This window comes from Acomys russatus, chromosome 10 (genome assembly GCF_903995435.1).
Source record: "Acomys russatus chromosome 10, mAcoRus1.1, whole genome shotgun sequence".
NCBI classification, from domain to species: Eukaryota; Metazoa; Chordata; class Mammalia; order Rodentia; family Muridae; genus Acomys; species Acomys russatus.
Window position 1 is genome coordinate 68,729,636 of NC_067146.1, and position 22,960 is coordinate 68,752,595.

Sequence of the window (22,960 nt, forward strand, 5' to 3'; positions counted from 1 at the left end):
CCTCTGTTTCTGTACTTGCCCTATATGCTCTGATTTCTCTCGCTGTTGGCCATGGGGCTCTTTTGTTTGGCAGAGATATGGTTCTTGATCCCAAGTTTTATATCTTTTACCAGAAAGGAGGAGTGGACAAGGAGAAAGACAAGAGGAAGGGGGTGGTGAGGGAATAGTATAGGGGAGAGAAAAAGAAAAAAAGAGAGAGAAGGGGATAATTCATTTCAGGCTCCTCATTTCTGATGCTTGGACCCATTGCTCTTCTGTAAGCAGGGTGTGGTGCGTAGGCCTAGGAACTTTGAGTTTGAGGAGCCAGATGGATGGAGGTAGACGACGAATGTCCACAGAGAAACAGAGCAGTATCTCTTGATGGAGTTCCATTGAGGAAGCTTTGATACCTCTCCCTGAGTGTGGTTTGTGACAAGGGAGGCATATGAAGTATAGAGATGAGCATCTGGCCAGGATGCAGGACATCAGTAGGGCAGTGACATTAACACACAGTGCCACCAGTAGGGCAGTGACATCACACACAGTGCCACCAATTCTTACTCTAGTTTGTTCTGCTCTTTTCTAAGCTCTCATTCCACCCTCCTCTTGTTTTCTTGGAGGACTGTTGAGGCAAAACTGTCCTGTTTTCTTGACATAAAGACTTCTTAGTCTAGTCCTTATAGTATTTGGAGGGAGCCTGGGGTCAAGAATGTGCCCAAAATCCCAGCACTGGGAAGAAATGAACACAAAGTCCCATCTCTAACCAAGGAGCCAACTACAACTGATGCCTGCTGGGAAAGGGAACAACAGTTTTCTCCAAAGAAATGTTGCTGGGAATATTAGACACACTGTATGGCAGGCCCCATGCTCAGGTGGGGTTGGTGGGCCAACAAAATGGACTCCATGGTTTTGTTTTGCTTGTTCTAATTTTCTCCTTCTCCTTCTCCTTCTCCTTCTCCTTCTCCTTCTCCTTCTCCTTCTCCTTCTCCTTCTTCTTCTTCTTCTTCTTCTTCTTCTTCTTCTTCTTCTTCTTCTTCTTCTCCTTCTCCTCCTATCTTCTTTCCCTTTTTAGTTTGTTTTTATTTTCATTTTCTTTGGTTTCTTTGCTGTTTTCTTAAGGGGAGGTGGGGGAGAATCTAGGAGGAGTTGGAGGGAAAGTAATAGAAGGAATATTATTAACAAACCTTGTATACAAATTAATGCTTTTAAAAAGAGAATGAATGTGTCCTGTTCTCCCCTCCAAGGAAACTATTCTACTATCCTCAGAAACACCTATGAGATTACAAGAAAAACAGAGCAATGACTTTTCTTGGAAAGTATATGTATAAAATCATTTCAAAGGAAGAGCATGGAAAATCATTATAGTGCTTGAGGAGAAAATACTTTTAAAAATAGATGCCTCATACTTTGAATATCAAGGCCCATAATCTGAGCCATAACATGTAGAAAACAATAGCTGTACAAAATAACTTTAATCTTTAAAAAAAACTTATTTTATGTAGTGAGTGGTTTGCTTGGATGAATGTAGATAAACCTCTTACTTCCCTGGTGCCCTCTGAGGCTAGAAGCAGACATTGGATTACCTGGAACTGGAGTCACAGACAGATACAAGCCACCATGTGTGTACAAGGGACTGGATCCAAGTCCTCTGCAAAAGCAAAGGTGTTCTTAACTGCTCAGCCACCCTCCAGCCTTGCCTTTAATCTTCAATAAATGCTCTGTTGCAGCCCCAAGCTTGTAATAAAATATAAATCCATCCTTCATTCATTCATGCATGCATTCATTTGATAAACATTTGCTCACATCTGCCTTGCACATGATGGTGTTCTGGTCTTCTTACTTGACGTTGACCTCATGGTGTGCTTTACAGCTATGAAACTTGACTTCTACAAGGCACTTCTAGAAATGTCAGTGGCTTTCACTAAGACACCATTTTTCTCTGAACTTCCCTTTTTGGAAGCCCTTCTCTATCTCCAGAAGGCAGAGGTTCAAGCCTCCATTGCCCAGCTTCCCCAAAAATGTGCTGATAAGGTTGAACCAGTGTATGTAACCAGGTTCTTTCTCCTTGGGAACAGGGATAGAAAAATGGAGACATCATGAGCTCCTCTTAGGGGGCTGGATTGAAAGGTTGGAAATATGCTGCCGGGTGAGGCCACCAGAAATGGTAGTGCCATAGACATGTCTGAGCAAAGAAAGCAGTGGAGATAGAAAGCAGCCCAGATGCAGTACATGTGTGCACAGACACCCAGAGAACCAATTAGTACTGATATAGAACTTGGTTGGATGCAGTGTGATGCATTTCACATCTGTCCAGTGAGTCTCTTATCAACTTGAGCCTTCCTGGCAGGGTTCCGTCTGGAAGGAAAATCAAGATCAAAGCTGGCAAACCAGGTTTACCAAGTAAACATTCCATTTAAGAGAATGCACATGGAGCCATAATGGATTACCTGAATGCAATAAGAGCGATCAACTTTCTAGGTTGGTGACAACTGAGTGAAAATCAGAAGTGAACTAAGTCCTTCCTACTGACTCCTGAGGAGAACAAGAGAGCAGCCCTGACATTGGAAATAAGAGAGACCTTTCAGAGCCCAAGGGGTCTGTACTGCAGTAATATTGGTTTTTAAAGGATTTATGGAAGAATTCTGACAGCCTCTACAGTTTACTCTCCCACATGTCTAAGAAAATATAGTATAGGCTGAGAAGACCAGGTAGGAGAAAAAAGGATTATTTAAAAAGAGGAAAAGCCATGAATAAGGAGGGAAGGAGGGAGCCATCTAGAATACTTCAAGGACCAGTTGCCACATTCAGGGAGGGGTCAAGTGAAGAACTTCCACGGGGCCAACAATGGCTTCTTGGTTCTTCAACATAACTGGAGCATAAACTGAGGGTGGCTGGTATTAAGATCTGCAAAACCCTTATTGTGTTTAGGTATGCGCCTTGTATCCCTGATCTTTCCAAGACTTTGAATATGAACAGCTGTTGGGTTTTGTCGAATGCTTTTTCTGCATCTAATGAGATGGTCATATGGGTTTTTTTCTTTCAGTTTGTTTATATGGTGGATTATGCTGGTGGATTTTTATATATTGAACCACTCCTGCCTGCCTGGGATGAATCCTACTTGGCCATGGTAGATAATGTATTTTTGGATTTGGTTTGTGAGTATTTTGTTGATTATTTTTGCATCAATGTCTATAAGGGAAATTGATCTGAAATTCTCTTTGTTTGGTATTTGTGTGGTTTAGGTATCAGGGTGACTGTGGCCTCATAGAGTGAGTTTGACCATGTTCCTTCTGTTACTATTTGTGGAATAGTTTGAGGAATGTTGGCATTAGCTCTTCATAGACTGAACCTAGGCCCCCTACACAGATGTAGCCGATGGGTAACTCAGGATTTATGTGGGTACCCTAGTAAGGATAGTGGGGGATGTCACTGACACAGAGTCTGTTTCCAGCTTTTTGATCACTTGCCCCTGGGAGGACTGCCTTGCCAGGCCACAGGGGAGGAGAACATGCTCAGTCCTGATGTGACTTGATGAGCTGGGGTGGATGGGAAGGAGAGGGCTCCCCTTCTCTGAGGAACAGGGAAGGGGGAATGGTGTAAGAGGGAGGGGGGCTTGGAGGAGAGGAAGGGGGGTGCTACTATCAGGATGTAAAATGAATAAATAAATAAATTAATTAATTTAAAAAATTGCAAAGCTCCAGTTCCCTTAGTGAACTACAGGTATGGCCATGCTCGTACGAATCGGTTGGTTACACGGTGCTCTCAGCTGAGAAGCCGGATGGAAAAAGAGAGGAACGCAGAGACACTCTAAGAGGGCAAAATCCTCACCCAGATTGGTCCTACACAGCAGTGGCCTTTGGGGGTAAGCCATGGTTTACCAGGAAGTTCTGAGACTGTGTGAGGAATGGACACCATCATCTCCAAAGACCACATTTCATCATGCAGAAGTTACAGGCGTTATTTGCATTTGAGTGCTTTATTATACTGGAATTGCAGTGATATTATTAACATTTGTACAAATGCACAAAATCTTGTCTCTTCTTGCTAGAAAGAGAAGTAAAAATCTGACCTAGTCGAACAGTCTTCATGAACTCATTGTCCACCGGTAACAATAAATGTGTTCACAAGGCAACAAAAGGCTAAACAGAAAAATTAAACACATTAAAATGCTGCAGCAAATATTTACACATATGACATATACCCCCAGGTTTTTTTTCTCCCTCCAACTGGAAGGTGGTTGCTTTACAGACAGACACACAAACACAAAGGCTTCGCTGTTTACAATGACAAACAACCCCAAGTCCAGAACTTAAAGTGACGGCACCTTTTTTTTTTTTTCCCAGAGGGGTCGGTGTGACTTTTTTAGTCAACATTTACTTTACAGAGTGCTAAACTCTTTTTTTTTTTCCTGTTATATTTTTGAACAATGTGTTTATTCCAATTGTCCCACCACATTGTATTTGAACAGGGCCATTATTTTGGGGGCCTTTTCAGAGGACCCCAAGTATTTTGTACTCTCTATGAGGATATTTCAAACTTTTTTTTTTTTTTTTTTTTTTTTTTTTTTAGCTCAGAGACAGTCACAAAGGCAGCATTTCTCTCTGTGAGGCAGACTTTAGCAGAGATTTTGGAAGGGAAGGAGTAATCAGGCCCTCTTGCCCACAGCTGCTTGCAAAAGATACTTTCTCTTAACTCCCTGCTCTGTAGCATTACTGCTCTCTCTTGCAGTTCTGGTACTGTGGGCACTCTAAAGAAGCAAAGGAGAGTCTAATGCACTGAGTGTGTGGGAGATTTTCATGATGCATTTAAAGCTAATTTATTCAGGTCCCACATTCTCCAATGTGAGGTGAAATGATTTTATGTCTTTAAAAAAATTCCCGTAAAGTTCTAGGCTATGAACCCCAAGGCAGGAGAACTTTAAGCAGCCAAGAAAGAACTTCCTAGGTCCTGGCTTCTGATGAGCTAGAGTCTTTAACTAGGTTTAAACATAGCAGTTGACTATCGATCCCTTTCTGATGATAAGCTTGGAAAGGCATCAGATGGTCTCTTAACTGGTATTAATGTTTGAGCAAATGCTGGCAATTTGGCTCTTCCCTATCTTCTGTTTGCAGTTAAATAGGTTTTTCTTCTTCAAAAAATAGATGATTTATAAGGAAAAATATATAAACACTCTTTAAGCAATTTGGCTACAAGCATTACGTCACTGAAAAATCCCACAAGGAATAGCAACAGACTTTGGACACGCAGACATATTTCTAGTATCACAACACGACGAGCTCGGCTGATTTGAAAAGTTCTATGTGTGTTTTGGTATCGAATTTTGCTTGTAAGTTTATTGCTCCTGTGTTTTCTGATTCTTCCTTAGCCTGTAATTATAAAACAGAGGTGCTGTCCGTAGTAATCATACCACAAGGCAACATTGTAGTTTTGAAACTTAGAAATGGGAGGACAGGGCCACTGTCGTTTCAGCAGCCTTAGAAAGACTATGGCTAGGACAACAGTGAAGTGTGCACCATGGCGCACGAGAGGACAAGTCTCCTGGCTTATTCAGGACACTTTGGTTTAGAGGATAAGAGAGAAAACTCATCAGCATAGCTTAGTTGCTGCTTCACATCTGTTGCATAATATAACAATTTTCAAAACCATGCAACGAAGAAAGAGATCAAGGGGACAAAAACATATTGCATACTGGCTCTTCTTGGCATTCTTTAGTAGGCTTCAGAAGGCAGGCTGTGGGAAGCGCTGCTTAGTCACACGAGGACTGAGTGTGCACACACGAACCTGGCGTAAATGTTCTGGAAGGCATTTGAAATGGTGCAGCACAGAGCCGGCACAGAACAGTTGTAAAGGGTAGAGCCAAGGCAAGCTGATGGTCAAGAAAGAGGTTAGACAGAGAAGCCGAGGAATGAGAGGGGGTCAAAGAGCTAAAGTGCAACTTTAAAATATAAATTATTTTAAAAAGCAGAAAAGAGGTTCTAAATCACTGCTGTCACATAGGCACAGTTCTATCTTGGGAAGGTGACTCCCTTTCCCTTCAGATACAATGGGGAGGCAGGGCAGGGAGTAGGAGAGCGAGGAGGGATGGAGCTTGAAAGACTTAAAGCTGCTACACATTGTTGGGGGTGGGGTAGGCAGCTCTAGGGAGCTGGGTAGTGCAAGGTGTTCTTGGAGATGGGCACACAGTGAAGAGAAGTGAGGAGGAAGGCATTGTATGCTTAAAACACAAGACCAAACCAAAGCTGTCTGCTTCTGATCACTGATATCTTTAGTTGAATTTGCTTCCTAAATAAAAGAGTTTACTTTAAAAATGAAAAAAAAAATTTTAAAAGCTTGCTCAGAAAGGAGATTAACCAATAACTCAAAGATGCACAGAGATGTAAGCACGGGCTTCCAGCAAGGTCATGGGAATAGACATCTAAGACGATGGAAAATGGCCTCCATAACTAGGGCAGGTTAGTGTGGACTAGGATCGTCAAGACACATGGAGCCTGCAGAATAACACTGTTCAAATGGAATGTTTAAAATAACTTTTATTAATAAATATCTTATAAATTCTAAATTAATAGATTCCTGTTCAAATTTTGCTTTGGTCCTCGAATCCCACTGTACATACATACATAATATTTTCTTAGATGGTTTTATTCCTCAAAAAGAAAGACATTCTATCCTAACCAAAATACTAGTGTTATAGCTGTTACTGCTGCTTAGGATGCTTTTTTTTTTTTTTTTAATTGAAGCTGGTTTATGATTTTAATGGCAAACTCTAAGCCACTCTAATTCATGTTACTATCAGGCAACGGACACCTCAACATTCCCCAGTGACACCGTTCTTAGAATATACACGGCACTTTGTTTATTGACTACATAAGCTCCAAGGAGCACTGGTTGAGTAAGTCACCGCAGTTCTTAAGATGTGTACTGTGGCAGCACACATACAGATTGTGTTAATTAATATGGCGGCTTGCACCCTTGACAGGAGGGTTAGGAATGGGATGACTAGAGTTCCCAGGAGACCATACCTAGCTTTGAGATTAGTATATTCATCCAGGGCTAGGAGTTTCAATCTACCCATCCCAGCATCATCGATAGAGAAAGGTGTCATGGGGAAACAATTAGCGTGCAATGACTTTATCTAGGTGAACGAGGTGCACTAAGTTAAGGGCTCTCAGCACATTAGGCAGGGAGGTACTGGAGGAGTGCCCAGGAGGCTGGCAGAGACTTCAGAAACAGATCCTGCGATAAGGGAGCCACTGCCCCAGGGACTCTCCTTCTCTCCATTGGGTGGGCAACTCTGAAGGCTGCTACTGCTGCCTCACAAAAGTCTACATGGCTGACATAGTAACTGGCTGGGAGAAGATAATTAAAAGGGTGCTCTCTTGGAGTGGCCGGGTGTATGGCAGGCAGTGCAAGGGCCATTTCAGGCAGGCTCTGCGATCTGGTGAAGGATGGGTCTTCACGTGGAATCTTTACTAGGGAAAAACCAGGAATTTGATTTCACCAAGACGGTTTTTTCTTTGGGGCTGTAGGAAGCACTCACGGCTAGCTGGCACCCTTACTGACTATATCCATACTGCAAACAAACACACCTAAAGGCCCTGCATGGAGCAAGAAGGCAGTTTATTCTAATTATATGTTGAGAAAGGTTTGCTGTGTGGGGTGGCTTGACTACTTAGCATAAAAAACAGACATAATTAAGCTATAAATAATGCACATCAGTCAAGCTGTCCAGTCACTGAATTAAGAAAACCCAGGCAAGTTCTTAACTGCAAAAGCTGCCTGTTTAACAGTTAAGTATTTCAGTGGAGAGATGGGAGAGAGGCAAACTAAAAGTCATCATTGTAGTGGTGCGGGTTCCCTCCCTGGACATCATGGTATCACTAGTGGGTTTAAAAACTCCACTTTTTCAAGTGCTATAAATGCAGGCAGGAGGAAAAGGGTCCCGTTTTACTCAAAGCAAACATAAGATAAAAGCTACACGCTCCGCCACTCCAACTTGTGCCCCCCAACCTTGTCTTTTGAGGGGGAACAGAGCACCTACCTGGTCTAAAGAAGGGATCTTGCAGAAACTTACTTTTAATTTCAAACCAGAGCTATGAATGTTAACTTCTTTCAAATCTAAGGCTTAAACATTTCTTAGGAAGCCAGTTAGCTTAAACCATTTTGTTAATGCTGGAATTAAGGAAAAATAACAATATTAATTCAGTATTTAAAATACTTGAAAATTATATGCTTTCCTAAAATATAATAAAAAATTCTCTTCACTCAATCTTTTTTCTTCCCTTTTCATTTTCTTTTTCTTCTTTTTACATTTTTTTTTTTTTGCATTTGTTTTTGATTCTTAGGTCATATATCCTTAAGCTTTACTGAACAGCCAAACTTGCCTCTCAAAAGCACAGCATACATGGAAAAATTGTTGATAAATATTGGTTTTTAAAGTAAGTTATTAGATAAAACTGAAACTAGTTATAAAAGTCATCCTTCTGAGCCCTCATATTTTCTTTTTTTCCATCTAAAATAGATTTTTTTAAACTATAGTGAGCGAAAAGTACATCCTTCCTTTACTGAACTCTTATAAAAGTGACAGCTTTTGTAAAATACTGTTCTTTTAAAACCTATACTGTTCAGAAACGTACACACATACCCACACACATATGTTCAGGCATACACACCTGTGTACACACACACACACACACACACACACACACATTAGGAGGTGAAGCATTTGGGTGGAGATGAAACACCAGCATGTGCCTAGACTGCTCGTGTGAAACATTAGCTACCAGTACTTGTGAAACATGATATTAAAACACCAGCAGAGGAGAATGGCTTGTTTCAAGGAGGCACAACTGTGGTTTGGGTTCGATCTGCCTTTCATAATGGGCAAAGTCCAAGGAAGTTGCTGAAATTATAAATCAGAACTATTCAGATGAGTGCCCCAGCCTGGCTACCTCCATGGGACTCAATCGGCAGCCAAAGAGTCTATGACTGTCTGGCAGGCTGCGAGCACTCTGCAGAAACACTGCCCTTGCTTCTCTCAGTTCCTCCAGGACTGAGTCTGCTTCTGCCCACCAGAACAGCAGAGCTGGTTCCATATAGGCTTAAGAAAAAATAATAATAATAAATCTTAGGCTATTAGCAGCTGATGATTGAACAATGTAATCTGTGTAGTGAACAGAGCCCTTCTGAACTATTATATAGTGCACGGATTTTTCAACATTATAGGCAGGCCATAGAAACGAGTCGTAATTCCAGGGTGTGATGCTAGAGACCACATCCCAATTTGAATTTTCACAGTTAGGGCTCACAAAGTCCCCTGCCTTTCTGTCTCCACAGCTGGCATTCAACAGTGCTTCGCCTGTAACCAAACCACCTTTTACTTGCTCTGGTTATTAAAAACATTAACTCGGGCACATTAAACATCTCCTGGTTACTGTTTTGTGAAAGGCCAGAGCCGAATGGATGCCAGCTGTGGGTTAAACTCAAACGAAGCGGTGGCTGGGTCCACAGATTTGCTTTTTCTCTTCTTCAGACATTATTTTCCTCTTCTGCACATGCAAAGCTAAAGGGGAAAAGGCGAGCCAGGAGAAAGTCAAAACAGAGAGTAAACAGGGATCCAGGGAGATGGTCATGGAGAAGAATGATGGCCGCCTGAGCAAGTGGGCGAGAAGAGCAAGAGGAGAGGGCCTGAGATGCTTGGTGGCTTTTTTGGGACATCGATGGGCCCTAATTTCTTTTTCTTTTTTCCCCTAGCAAGAGAAAAAAAAATCAGGAAGGCCCATGTGTTTATCTGAGATTCTGGTGACATCACAGCACAAACTCAACATGAGTTATGACATCATCAGATTTCCCACCCAGTTACTGTGGCTCCATCTCACCTGACATCTAAGTATACCTCATTTTGGCTAAAAGCTGTAGTTAAACAAGATTCATTGTTCCAGGCAAAAGATTGGACTGGTAAGAATGAAACCATGGCTATATACAAGGAAAGGTTCTGTTTATAATCAAGAAACTGGTACCAGAAAATCGGAGAAAAGCACCAATGCGCTTCCTAAGCTGACAGATATTCATTGCATAACTCCCTTTTTTTCTTATAGAACTAAGTATAAAAGACAACATTTCCATAATAGCTATAAAAAAATGAAAGCCAGTCTTTGAAGGGCTGAGGCGTCTTCCAGGTCGGAGTTACTTCTAAAAATGCCCTTTGGAAGAAGGATGTATGGCACACGCGACAGCTCTTCTCGGAGGCCAGGTCTGGCCGCCACCCCTGCCTCTTAAAGAATGGGGTTCAGGTCTGTTCTAGTAGTGAGCTGGCTGAGGGTGGAGCTCCCCACGACCTCGCTGACTGACGAGGACGTAGTGATGGTGTTATGCTGGATGACTTGCTGCTGTGAGCATGCTGGGACGGGGCTCGCAGGAGGGCTGCTCTCTGGACCTAGGATGGAACACAGACACACACACACACAAATATAGCTCATTCTCCTCAGAACAGATAAAGGATGTTATTAGACATTTACTTCCTGTGGAAGAAGAGTTTCACACTTTCTCTTCTGGAAGGTAAAGCCAAAGCTTCATTTGAAAACTGAAGTCACCAAGATAAGGCTCCCCGGTTCATAGCTACGCAGGAAGCCAGACTTTCCCCATCATTACAATGACCCCGTGCACGTGAGTCTTGCTGTGTGAATTCCCCATCACGTATTTTCAGGTAGCCATTCATATATTAAGTGTGGAAAAATACTCACATGTGGTGGGAGAATCTGTGTTGGTCAATCTAAAAAATTATTTGAAAACAAATTGACCTTCAGCCACAAATCACTGTTCCTCCCACTGTCCCTTACTTAGCTAGCATTAGCCTACTGACACTCCACGTGCAGAAAGTGGAGACAGGGAGAAGGGGACCCCACTTTCCCTGCTGGTAAACTCAAACCAGGGGAGCCCAGGAGCTTTCCAGCCTGGTGGGCAACATGCAGTGTCTCCTGAGACCCTGGAAGCAAGCAATTTCCCCCAATGCTGCCTCCCAGCCCGCAGCTTTCTCGGGGAGGATGAACAGGCCGCTGGTAATTGGAACCCCACAGACTAGTTTCTGGCTACAAAGCTGGGATTTGGTAACGTGAAATGCCAAGGAAAGTAAGGCCAGGTGTTATCAGGAAGTGGTGGGCGTGGTTTTGGAAAAAGTTCAGGAAAGATGGTTCCCCTGGCAGAAGAGCTGGTAATCACTCAGTAACTCCCGCATGTCTGTCTGGCTGTCCACCCTATGCTGTAATTTTCCCTTCTAATAAAATTAAGTGCAAAATTAGTGACAAAATTGTGGCTTCTAAAGAATGAGTGACTTACTTAAATATCCTTGTGATTCTTTCTGCATGGCTGTTATTGGACAGTCTTTATGTGTTAACAACAACTGCTTCAGTTGGGCCACCTCATTTTTCAACATGGACACTTCATTCTGTAAAGACATATTAAAATTGTGTTGAGAAGACCAAAGAATGCCAATGCAAAGTCCCACCCACTTTCAACAACAAAATATCAAGCTTTATTGTTTGTGTCCAAATGACATAAACAATGTTATTTAGTGAGATTGATCCGAATCTTGTAGCTTTCCTTTAATTTGGCCCTCTTGTTAGCATATAGGCAGCAGCCTCTAGGTTGCTTAGCAACCTATATTGTCATCACTTGGCAGCCACTCAACTATAAAAAGGCTGACTGAGTTTCTCTATCTTTCTGTCACCCTGGAGTGCCCCTCTCTCCTTTTACTCTCTCCCCACGCTTCTAAAATAAATCTCTCCATATTAGATCTGTTGTGCCCCTCTCTATATTTTTAATGATAACATTTGGTACCCGGACTGGGTTATATCACTATGATTCACTAACCATGTAACCCAATACAGATAACACAAATTGATTAACCCCCACCAACCTCATTTATAGCACTTAGAAGACGGAGTCAGAAACACTACCATGTACAATGGACTTGGTGACAACTGCAATATGAACTTGCCTTTCCAGGCACAAATCACCTAGAGAGGAAAGTTCCCAGAGGTCTAGAAGTTACTTGAAATACTGAAAAAAAAATTTAATGAGTATCTCCCATTTTCAAATGCATTTGGAACATTGGATCAACTGCACACTGAATAGCATTGCTAACAAAGTAACAAAAGTCTCACCTTCAAAAGCTTTCCCCCTCATCCTTCAAACCACAACATAATGATAATAGTGAGAAATTAACTTAAATGTGAATAAATCACATAATGGTGCAGGAAAATTGCTCCTAAACCTGAGAACATCGATGAAGGCAAATAGTACCTTCCATTTCCATAGCCCAAAGTTGACTTTTGGCAATTCCAGGGCAAGTGGGACAACTTTATTTTACAAGGAAATTCACATCAGCCTTCAACCAACTCTTCTTTGAACTATAATGGAATCGTGATGCTTAAATAACACCATTTGTTTCCCCACACCAAGTTCTCCTATTTTTAAAACAGTAGGTATAAGAAAAATCCACCTAACTGGACACGATGGTGCGCGCCTTTAATCGCAGCACTCTAGGAAGCAGAGGCAGGCACTCTGTCAGTTGAAGGCCAGCCTGGTCTAAAAAGTGAGTCCAGTATAGCCAAGTCTATACAGAGAAACTCTGTCTTGAGAGCGAGAGCAAGACAGCGAGAGTCACTTTTGGACCATTATACATTTTTAATTATCTACTTAAAAATAAAATGAAACAACTCAAGCTGACACAGAACTGTGACACATACATGTCTGCACATGCACACTGAAAGATGAAATGTCCCACTACTTGCATCCTTTAGCAGGCATGATTTGCTGAGCACAGCATTCCTGACACCCTAGCAAAGCCCTCTGCAGCAGATGATGTAGATGATGACACTTAGAAGCCATCACAGGGAACCCACACTTTTTCTACTGAGACCCAAAAAACAACTAGCAAAGTATAAAAGCCAGACTTGTGGGGGCGGGTAGCAGCTCAAAAGGCGAGTGTGCCCACCACTAAGGCTAATGACTGGAGTTCAGTCCCAAGGACCCACATGGTGGAAGGAGAGAGTCAATTTCTACAAGTTATTCTCTGATCGCCACATGCGTGTCACAACACAGGCATACCCAACCATCAAACCATCAATGCAATTTAAAAATTAGCAAACAACACCAAACTGGGTTACTTTGTTTTCTTAAAACTTCTTGAATTAAAAATCAATCTTCTTTGAGGGGTGGTGGCCATCTTGGAGAGGGCGAATTCCAGTTATGTTTCTTTCCCCACTGTGTCCTGAGCAATAATCTTGTGTAGGCAGCATTGGAGCTCTAGCCACGGTGTGTCCACAGCTTCTTTTTTGAAACACCAATAACGCCATTCACTAGCTTTTCACATTACAGGGAGCATATCCTAAACCCTTTCACTATATATTTTTTGCTTTCACAAAGCAGTTTTACTACAAAACAGCATAATCATGCATGCCCATCACTAAAACCCTATCAAGGATCATTTTGTCCACAAATAGCGAAATACTTCATTAATAAACCAATATGCTGTCAGGAGATGAATTAAGGCCTTGAGTTGTGTAAAGTTCTGTAAGGATTTAGAAACCAGTACTGGAGGGATGACTCAGTGGTTAGCAGCACTTGCTGTTCTTGCAGGGGACCTGGTTTGGGTTCCCAGAACCCACATGGTAGCTCACAACCATTCATAACTCCAGTTCTAGAGGAGTTAACAACGTCCTCTTTGGTCTATATGGTCACTAGGCATATCAATAGTGCAATTCACACATCAAGGGAAAACATTCATATACATAGATATATATATATATTTAATCTATCTATCTATTAGATACATATGTATATATGTTTATATTTTATCTAAAAGTATGTGGGAACTGAATGTTTTAATATAAGTGTGTACTTTAATGAATATGCACATATTTCTGATGTTAGTAATTAATTGTGTCATTTGGTCATGTCATGGTTGAGAAATAAACACCCACTAACAGCATTAACAGAGAGGACCAAGCACCCCCTGATGTCAATACACATTACTCTGATGCAGTGGGGGAATAAGCAAAGCCTGAGAGCCTTGAAATGCATGCACAGGAATTTTACGGGGAAAAAAAAAAAGTAGCTCAATCTTAAGGTTGAGAATAATGGGCGGGGGATGAAGGCGTGGACCAGAGGTACAGTGCTTGCCTGGCATGGGCAAGGCCCTGTGGTGCACTCCTAGCACTGCAAACAAAAAGAGATGAGGCCAGTGGTACGGTCCGACTTTCCAAATCATCCCACCAAAATCCAAACCAAGATGGCTGGGCTAGTTTAGTTCTCCCCAGAAAGGCAGCTTCTCATTCGGGAGTGATGTCGTGCTGTGCTGCTTTTCTGTTGAGAAAGCCAATCACCTGTCAGATGAAGGAGCTGATTCTAATCTTCATCTGTCAGTGAATTGCCTTGGGCATCCTCATGGATGCTTATACTCCAAGCCCTGTGTCTCATGAGGAACCCAGCTTCAGCACCCTCATGTGTGTGACCAGATCCTAGCAGTATGCCACAGTGCGCCAGTCAGTCTCATTTCAGAGAGAACAAAACCTGTTTATGTCCACATCTGCACTTGCATTGGGAAAGAGTCTCTGAAATCACCATCAGATGTCATGAGGCCCTTTAACATGACAAAGGTCAACAACTGCTGTCCCAAAGAGAGGAGACTATATGCGATGCTCTGCATAGACGTGCCGCCTAAGGACTTCACATCCAAAGAAGACAGAAGCGGGAAATAGGCAAACACTAGACTGTGCTTTGAGTAAAAATATTTTTCAAGGTAAGAGGTCTTGAATCACCTTGAATTCATTTTGTAAGAGAAAAACCAGATAGCAAATGTTTCAAAAATGCAGGAAAGGAGTCAAATTTGGTCTGGAAGTTCAGCAGGGAAATAAAAGCCAGAACTGTGGGAGGCATTCCCTCACTTTGTGAATGGACGGAAAATCACCTTTGAAGTTCACCTTTGTTGGTTGCAGCAACACTTCTAGGTGCTCATATATAAGCAGTTTCAAAAAAACAAAAAACAAAGTATAAATAATAAAAAACATTCTCTGGTTGAAGGTTATCCTTTCCTTTTTTTTTAGTTTTGAAATGAATTTGGGGCTGCTATTCTTAAAGCAGTTAGCTATTTATACAATGACAGTAAGAGGGGAATCCTGTCACACTGATGTGTTTTTAAACCCATGAATCTGCCTGGGGGTAAAGTGGGGATCACATTGAGGTGTTCCATGCTGCAATAACATCCTTTAAACAGCACGTTCAGAATTCCCTGACAGGCACATTTACAGTTTGGGGCTTTGGTGATGTCATTTTTGTTATATGACAAATCCACAATGTTTTTTGGTATAAGCCGGAGTTTGTGCCAAAAACATAATTATCACAAAGGGCCCAAAATCCCCCCCTCCCTTTTCAGATTAGCTGAGGGCAGGTTTGGTCCCTCAGAAACAAAGGACTTTCAATTTGTCAGGCAACAGTTTCCATCTGGCCCGCTCCCTTGCCAAGTCCCAGACCTGGGGTTTGTGTGTCTAAGATTTCAGCATCAGCTTGGGCCATGTGTCTTTGCACTAAAAAGGAAAAGCAATTACTTTAGTGGGTGACCAGATGATTTCCATATCCCCACTGAATGCCAGGGACCTAGGAGCGCCACATCGGCAGGCCCCCGTCACTGCAGCAGGAGGCTTGCTCCTTTGGTTCACAGGCATCATAGAATGAAAAATGTCAAAGTAGTGGCTTCTGGCCACAGGCGGTTTGCTCAAGTCTTCACTCTGATAGGTACCGGTTATATTACAATTGGGGTGACTCCCTATCTCCCCACACCTCAGCTTCTCCATATAGTAAAACATCAGCTTGGGCATTTCCTAAGTTTCTCTAAGTCCTATGCCTGTGCTGCCCTGTTGGTCAGAGATTTGCCTTGAAGCTAACCAAGGAAGACTGGGGTCTGCCTTTTGTTTGCCTGGGTCTTGGTTTTCCCATCGGAAGCTCTGCAGCAGCCTAGCTAGAAGGTTCTATTTTGGAAAACAACTCAGAAGTGGCGGCTGGCCACTGAGACCTTGGATATTCCACTTGGCTGGACTTTGTTTGCTTAGCGCCTTCTATTTCTGTTTACTTAAAATTTGGCCCATGGAACCAGTGTCAAGAGAGACACCTTTTTCTTTTGACAGTGAGAGGAAAGGGTCACTCAAAGGTAGCTGAGGTTGTAGCATCCTCTCCGGCATCACAGGGCATGATATGCAGTGCACAGTATCACAGAGAACATGGGACTAAGTGGCTTCTGTCTCTCTAGTCCCCCTGCAGCAAGCAGTAGTTGAAAAACATCAGTGAATGGTCTTTCAGAGGTATTTTCTTTCCTTTTTCTGTAAAGCTTTTGTAATAAAAAAGATACCAGTGTCGGTTGCATGGATTCCCAAAGGCTGAGCATTTTTATCCCAGTTTCTAAGACTTAGGTACCTCTTTTTCTTGGCTGTCTTAGTTATTTGGGCTCTAAAATATTAAACACACACACAGTGAATTAGTGTCTAGTAAAGGGTAAATGTACTTCATATGCTTTTTGAAAGTAGTCGTAAATAAGTGTATGTCAAGCCACAAACACGTCTGACCTCAAACACATCTTGCTGTGTGGCTATCTGCTGTGACTCTTCTCAGTAAAGATCTTGGAGTGGATCTGCAAGGACTCAGTTTAATTCACCCTGATTTAAAGTCTTGTATCTGATACGCATCTGCTGGCTATTTACAGACTCTGTTTTAAGGGACATGCATTCAACCAAAGCTGATTTTTGTACTGCTGCACTCTCCACCCCAACCAGAGGGCAAGTGGCAATGTCTGGAGACATTGTGATTGTCACGACTGAGGGGGGGGGGGGTCTCTCCTGATTCTAGTATGTAGAAGCCAAAGATGCTGTGAAATGGCGTAAATTACACAGGATGTAACAAAGATTCCCTGAGTCAATAGCATCCAAATAGCAAACCCCACGGGCCTCAGAACTGCTGGGAGTTCTTGCTTCAAACGCTGCTCAGCCAGTGCCACAGTATGTGCTGGCTTCAACTGTCCAGAGCTTTTGCTCACTTAACATGTTTGCAGAACATACTTTACTGATTTTAATTTGTATTTATATGTCTATGTATGTCTGTGTGACTGTATGTCATGTGTGCCAGGTGGCCAAACAGGCTAGAATGCCCTGCAAGTAGAAGCACAGGCAGCCATGAGGCACTCTATATGGATGCTGAGAACCAAACTTGGGTCCTCTGTAAGAACAGCAATAGCTCCTAACAGCTAAGCCATCTCTCCATCTCCCAGTAACATTTTTAACACATGTCTAAGTGAAAATGTAGCCACGAATGCTGAAATGCTTATCCACATTCCTACTGAAAGGTTCTCACAGACTGCTCTGCCTTGCCTGTGCATGGCAGTAGCTTTGAAAGTGTTTAGCTCCAGACACCGCTTTGTGGTTTGGTTCTCAGCAATCAAAGCCTTACGCCGTTGGTCAGGCATCCAGTCTGTGGACACTCTAGAGATCGGGGATGCGGTCAGTGATTCAGAAGCATGTAGGTCCTATGCCAGAGCGGGGAATGGCTAATAGGGAGGAGGCGCTGTGAGACTTTACCCCAAACTGCTTGCCCAAAACGCTGTGTGATCTCATGTTGTGCAAACTGCACATTTTCTAACTTCACCATGTCTGTCACAACCAGGGTGACGATGCCCTTAGGTTGGGGGAGGTGAATGCCTGTAAGTGATGGGATTTCAGGCCACAGATGACACCAGTCTCCCTTTATACATGTTTGGCTTGCACACTGGATGTGACGGATCCTTTAATGCAACTCACAATGCAAAGACACGGGGGGGGGGGGGGCTCCAATGTTCCAAGTGCTCCTTTGGCGAGGTGCACAGATGGATGGGGATGTGGCGCGGCGGGCAGAGTGCTTGCCTAGCATTTGTGAGGCATAAAATTAAGCCTGCTGCCACATGCCTGCAATGCCTGCACTCTCCAGCTAGGGCAGGGGGACCAGAGGCCTGTAAGTGTTCTGAGACCAGGCTGGAGAGAATATTAAGGTGTAAAGTCTTTCTATTTGGGTCACCTTACCTCCCTTCCTTATAACCATAAGTTCCTCTCAGCTCTGGGAGGAGCTGCTTATATCTAAAACTCTTCCCAAGGTCCCTGAAGCTGTTTGTCATATGTGACTTTAATTGCCATGGTCTCTGGAGAACCTTCCTGATGTTAGAACAAACACCTTAGCCCGGCATCACTGGTGTGCTGGGGAGTTCTCTGAAGAAGCCTTGCATGCTAGTTAGCCCTCACACCCCACCCCACCCCAGCCCCAATTCACCTAGGACAGTTGCAGAAACAGCTTTTTAAAAGATGTTCCCAGCTAAGCCACCCCTGGAGAGCAAAAATCACACAAGATTCCAAACTTGCTGAGCACAAAAACCTACCAACAGCAAGACAAAATATTATTCCATTTATAAAAAAAAAAAAATGTAGCCAATTGGGTGCCCATGCCTATGGCTTCCAGGTGAAGAGCATTCTCTGTACCAGAGACCATGCTAACTGCACCGTGGACATCAATTCACATCCACCCACAAACCCTGTAATGTTGTCCCCCATTTATACATGAGGAAACTGAGAGCCACACAGCTTAAACACAGTGTGTAGCCACAGAAGGCAGGCTTAAAGCCCTGTTTCTGTGCTTGGTCTCCTGTGTGCCTCATTTCTTGTGGATGCTGGATGAGCGAGCTGGGGTTCCTCTGAGGCGAGGTGTGTGGTGGGCTGTGGGTCAACAAGCTGCAAGGCAGGAAACACCAGCTGCGACAAGGCTCAGGGAAGGGATGGGCACCCCCCCTCCACCCCCACACCCCGCACCTGAAGCTGCATGTTTGTCTGGGTGAGCTCTTCTGCTTTCTTTTCCAGTGACATCACCCAGACCTTCCTCTTCTGTCTGCAGCGGGTGGCGGCGGCCCGGTTCCTTTCCAGAAATTTCCTCCGCCTCTCATCTGGGTCCTCATCCACCACCCTTCGCCGGCGTCCCCCTGTGGGCTGGGGCGGTTGTATCGTCTGGGTTGGCTGCATCTGTTGGGTGGCTGGTGAAACCTGAGGGGAAGGAGAGGAAGGAAGTGATGGGGACAGGGAAGGACAAGTTGGGTCAGGAAGACTCCCAAGCCAATGTTACAAGAGCAAAGCACGCGAAGCCAGTTGCTTCTTAGTAAGCATATGAACCTTGTTCTTGGTGAATGAGATAAACAATGAAATCACACTTGGGAGAGCAAGATTCATTGAGCTACAGTCCATGTATTTGGGCCAGGTAACCCCTGGGGGATATTTGAAGAATTGGGGGTGGGGCGGGCATTCGTTTCTCCTTCAGGTATTAAAAATGTTTTATTTAAGATGCTTTAAAGAATGTTAAATTGGTGATGGATGGATGCTGGGTTGAAGCAGGTGAGGTCAGGGCTATTGTTTTAATTTTTTGTTTTGTTTTTGTTTTTCCCAGAAAATCTTATGGTAGGCTGTGGCTCTTTTACTTCCAAATGTGTGTAAAATTGCATCGGTGAAGGACACTTTGGGGACACTGTCACCAGTGGACTCCTATAGAAGAGCCTTGGAAATTCAGAAGACATCCAGGGTCCTATTTTCTGTTCCATTTTGAATACCTAGGACTAACTAGGCCCACAGATGCCAGGTGGGTGTGGCCTGCAAGGTCCTCAGGGCTCTGATCAAGGAGGAGGGAATCTAGGAGAGTTTTCTAGTGACTTGGGGCAGGGCCTTGGACCAGCTAGCAATTGTTGCCAGCCCTCCTTTTTGTGAGTATCTGTGAGACAGTGAGGACAGGGTGCCTAACACAGAACTACATTATAAGGAAATCCTAAGAGTGGCCACATACTTTATTAAAACGTTTTATTAAGCCTACAGACTCCTTGTCCAGCCTATGTGGTTCTCGGCAACATGGAAGGGCTGGAAACCCCCACACAGACAGCTTTATTTCCCTCTAAGAGGCAGACACGCAGTCCCTTGTGAAATTTCTATGAGTCCCTCTTTATAAGTCTGGACACCTAATGCTTTTGCTAATGCCCTTCACTCCTTCCTCCTTCTCCTATTTCTCAGTCACCCAGGCTTACAGTTGTAATACCTATAAAGTTGTTTTACAAGAGACATTTAACCCACAGAAATAGCAGGCAAAAAGTTTTCAAAAACTAAGCTTAAAACCCTTTTCTAGCACATTCTACCTCTATGATTGAAATCCCCCAGACTGACTGGAATTGCGCTAACAGTGGCTACAGGTTGACATCAGTTGAGTGCCGGTGACATATTTTAGTCCTAAACTCTGTCAAACCTTCTATGACTAACTGTAAACAAATCAGGCTCGGGAGGTTGATCGGATTGTAGCTCAGTTATCTGAAGCAAAGACGTTTTCTGAAATTCTTTATTGACAATTCCTTTCCGCCCAATCACAGAGGGATAACATAATTAATTAATTTTCTTAGGTCTTACTCACTAGGGTGGCTGGTGGTGACATAATCTTTGCCACTGGCCAAGATGTAACAAACTGTCATTGCAGACGCTAACACCCCTACACTGCTAGGCCCGCCCCTGAGGCAACTCCTGCAGAATCAGGCAGAGCAGGATCAAGCACGCTGACTTTTGCTACTTTTCTTTTGTAAGATCTCTTACTACTGGTCCTATACAAGACGGAATTAAGAAAAACTGGATGTTTACAGCAAGGACCTCTTGATGCCATGTCCTCTCCTAACTCTAGTCAACCTTATACGTGGATACTTTTCCTGAACCTTTGCTCTATGTGCTGAGGGTGAGAGACCAGGCCCAGTGCAGGTCCAGGGCTTGGGCTGGGGGAATATTCCTGGTGACCATCAAGTGTCACCAGGATTCTGGACTCACATCTAAACTGTGCAGGAAGATCACGGGCATCACGGGAAGCTGGGAGAATTTAAAGAGACAGGCTAAAGCCAGAACCTGCATTCCTGTTATTTACTGTGACGCAGCATTTTATGTGCAGGATGGAAGTCTATTGGCAGAAATTGCTTGGCAAATTTCGATCAGAAACAATGAACAGGAATTTGAAGAAGACAGACTTTGTCCCAAATTAACTCAGACTCTGAGAATTAGAATGGCTTTCAGGAGAGGTCTCCGCACTGACTGTTTAGACTATGATACAACTGAGGAACTTGATGAGATCGCATCAGTAATCAGCCATGTACACATAACCCTAAGAGTGGTATTTTAGACTACTGTATAAATGATCCACAGATATGGAGTCTTTCTTTATGGAATAGGACTTAAAAAAATAAAAAAGAAAATCTGGGTGCAGCTAATTGCAATAGCAATTAGCTAATTGCCTTTACAATTGGGCACTTACCGACTTGAAACACGGCAATTGGCTAATTGGCACTTAGCTAATGAATGGCTTTCATATTTTAAAAAACTGTTAAATTTGTCTCTGAGGTAACTTGCCCGGAAAGGTACCCAAACCTTTATGTCCTCTACTTTAGTAACAACACGGAGTGAGTGAACTGCCTTTGTCTGAGATGACTTTTCTTTCTCCTTTTTGGTGCATGTCTCAATACAACAGTTGACCGAAATGTGAATAAAAATGTGTGCTCTGGGGGAATGTCGAAGACTACATGCTAAACTTCTTTGGAATCATTTGGGTTTAGAATCGATCCTCTCTGGCATGTTTTGAAAACTTTTGCAGACCCTCTGTGACTTCATATTCCTGAGAGCCTATAAGTTTAATCAATCGCTATCACCACTTTGAGGTGCATGGGGGTTAATCTATCACTCTGTCCATTGTCACCAATGTCAGTCAAGGAAAGAAGTGGTTTCATGCCTCACAGCTCAACTCCTCTTGCTATATAAAGCACCACTAAGGATCTTTGCAAAGGTAAATTTATCTAATGGATAGCTTTTGCCTTTGTGCCCTACCTACCACCCCCACATTACCTTCCCTGGCTTAGGTTTGTTAGGGCAGGCAACTTCCAGAGCTCAAAGCACTGCCTGGTCTCAGAGTTTGCCTCCAGAGGCTGACAGCAAAGGAGAGAGTGAATAAGCAATCTTTGGCAGACCCTAGCTTCCAAGGCTCTCTGACCCAGCTGGTTGGGTCTGGGCAGTGCGGCATGGGTGGAGAAGACTGGCGAAGGGCATCTTGCTCAAAGCTCCAGAGTGACTAGGACTCACTGCTCTATTCAACGTGTCCTCCATCTGCTTGGGAAAGCCAGTCCCGTACAGGGCTTTGCTTGTCTTCCTTGCCTGGGTGACATAACGTCTGCCTGGTCCCCCAACTCTCTTTTAAGTGTAGTCTGCATGCTCATTCTCTTCCTGGCTAGCCCTGGTGACTCTCCACCCCTGGGATTTGACCTTTCTCTCTGTCTGATCATCTGCAGAGAGCTTGGCTGCCTCTCTGCCTCCTTCAAGATGCTTCATACTCAGAGATGAGTCACTTCTCAGCATCTCTACAGCACCTTACTCCCTTGCATCCTTTGATGAGCTGCTTCATCTTCAGGGACTGGTATTCTTCTGCTTCTTTACTGTAATTCAACTGTTCCCTTTCTCATATTTTCCATCATGAGCCTAAGTTTCTCTTAGTCTTCCTATCAGTATTACCTATTGCTTAGGACAAACTTTGTGACAAATGCACAAATATACGTGTGTGTGTATGTGTGTGTATGTGTGTGTGTGTGTATGTGTGTGTATGTGTGTGTGTGTGTGTGTGTATGTGTGTGTGTGTGTGTGTGTGTGTGTGTGTGTGTGTGTGTGTGTGTGTGTGTGTGTGTGTGTGTTTGGAGACCTTGCAGTTTGCATTTGTCCCTAGAGATTGAAGCTAAAATTTACTGCATTGTTTATAGAAACTATGACCCAATCATCTCTTATTGTTCATAGTCACCTCGTAGGAAATGGGCAGAGCCCCCCAGAATGCCAGATTGAGTGCCTAGACTTATCAAACAAGGAAGCAAGAGATGATT

The 22,960-nt window shown here is 43.4% G+C and overlaps 1 protein-coding gene across 3 annotated transcripts in view; it reads right to left on the reverse strand.

The window, feature by feature from the left end:
• Positions 1–9,723: 9,723 nt before the first annotated feature.
• Creb5 (cAMP responsive element binding protein 5) overlaps positions 9,724–22,960 on the reverse strand; it is a 393,776-nt gene continuing 380,539 nt past the window's right edge. For all 3 annotated transcript variants that reach the window (XM_051152346.1, XM_051152345.1, XM_051152347.1), the window contains 3 exons: positions 18,852–19,079; positions 11,311–11,419; positions 9,724–10,411 (listed from right to left, as the gene is read on the reverse strand). In XM_051152346.1, the coding sequence (XP_051008303.1) occupies positions 10,251–10,411; positions 11,311–11,419; positions 18,852–19,079 (498 nt within the window). In that variant the 3' untranslated portion in view covers positions 9,724–10,250. The remainder of the gene's footprint in view (positions 10,412–11,310; positions 11,420–18,851; positions 19,080–22,960) is intronic.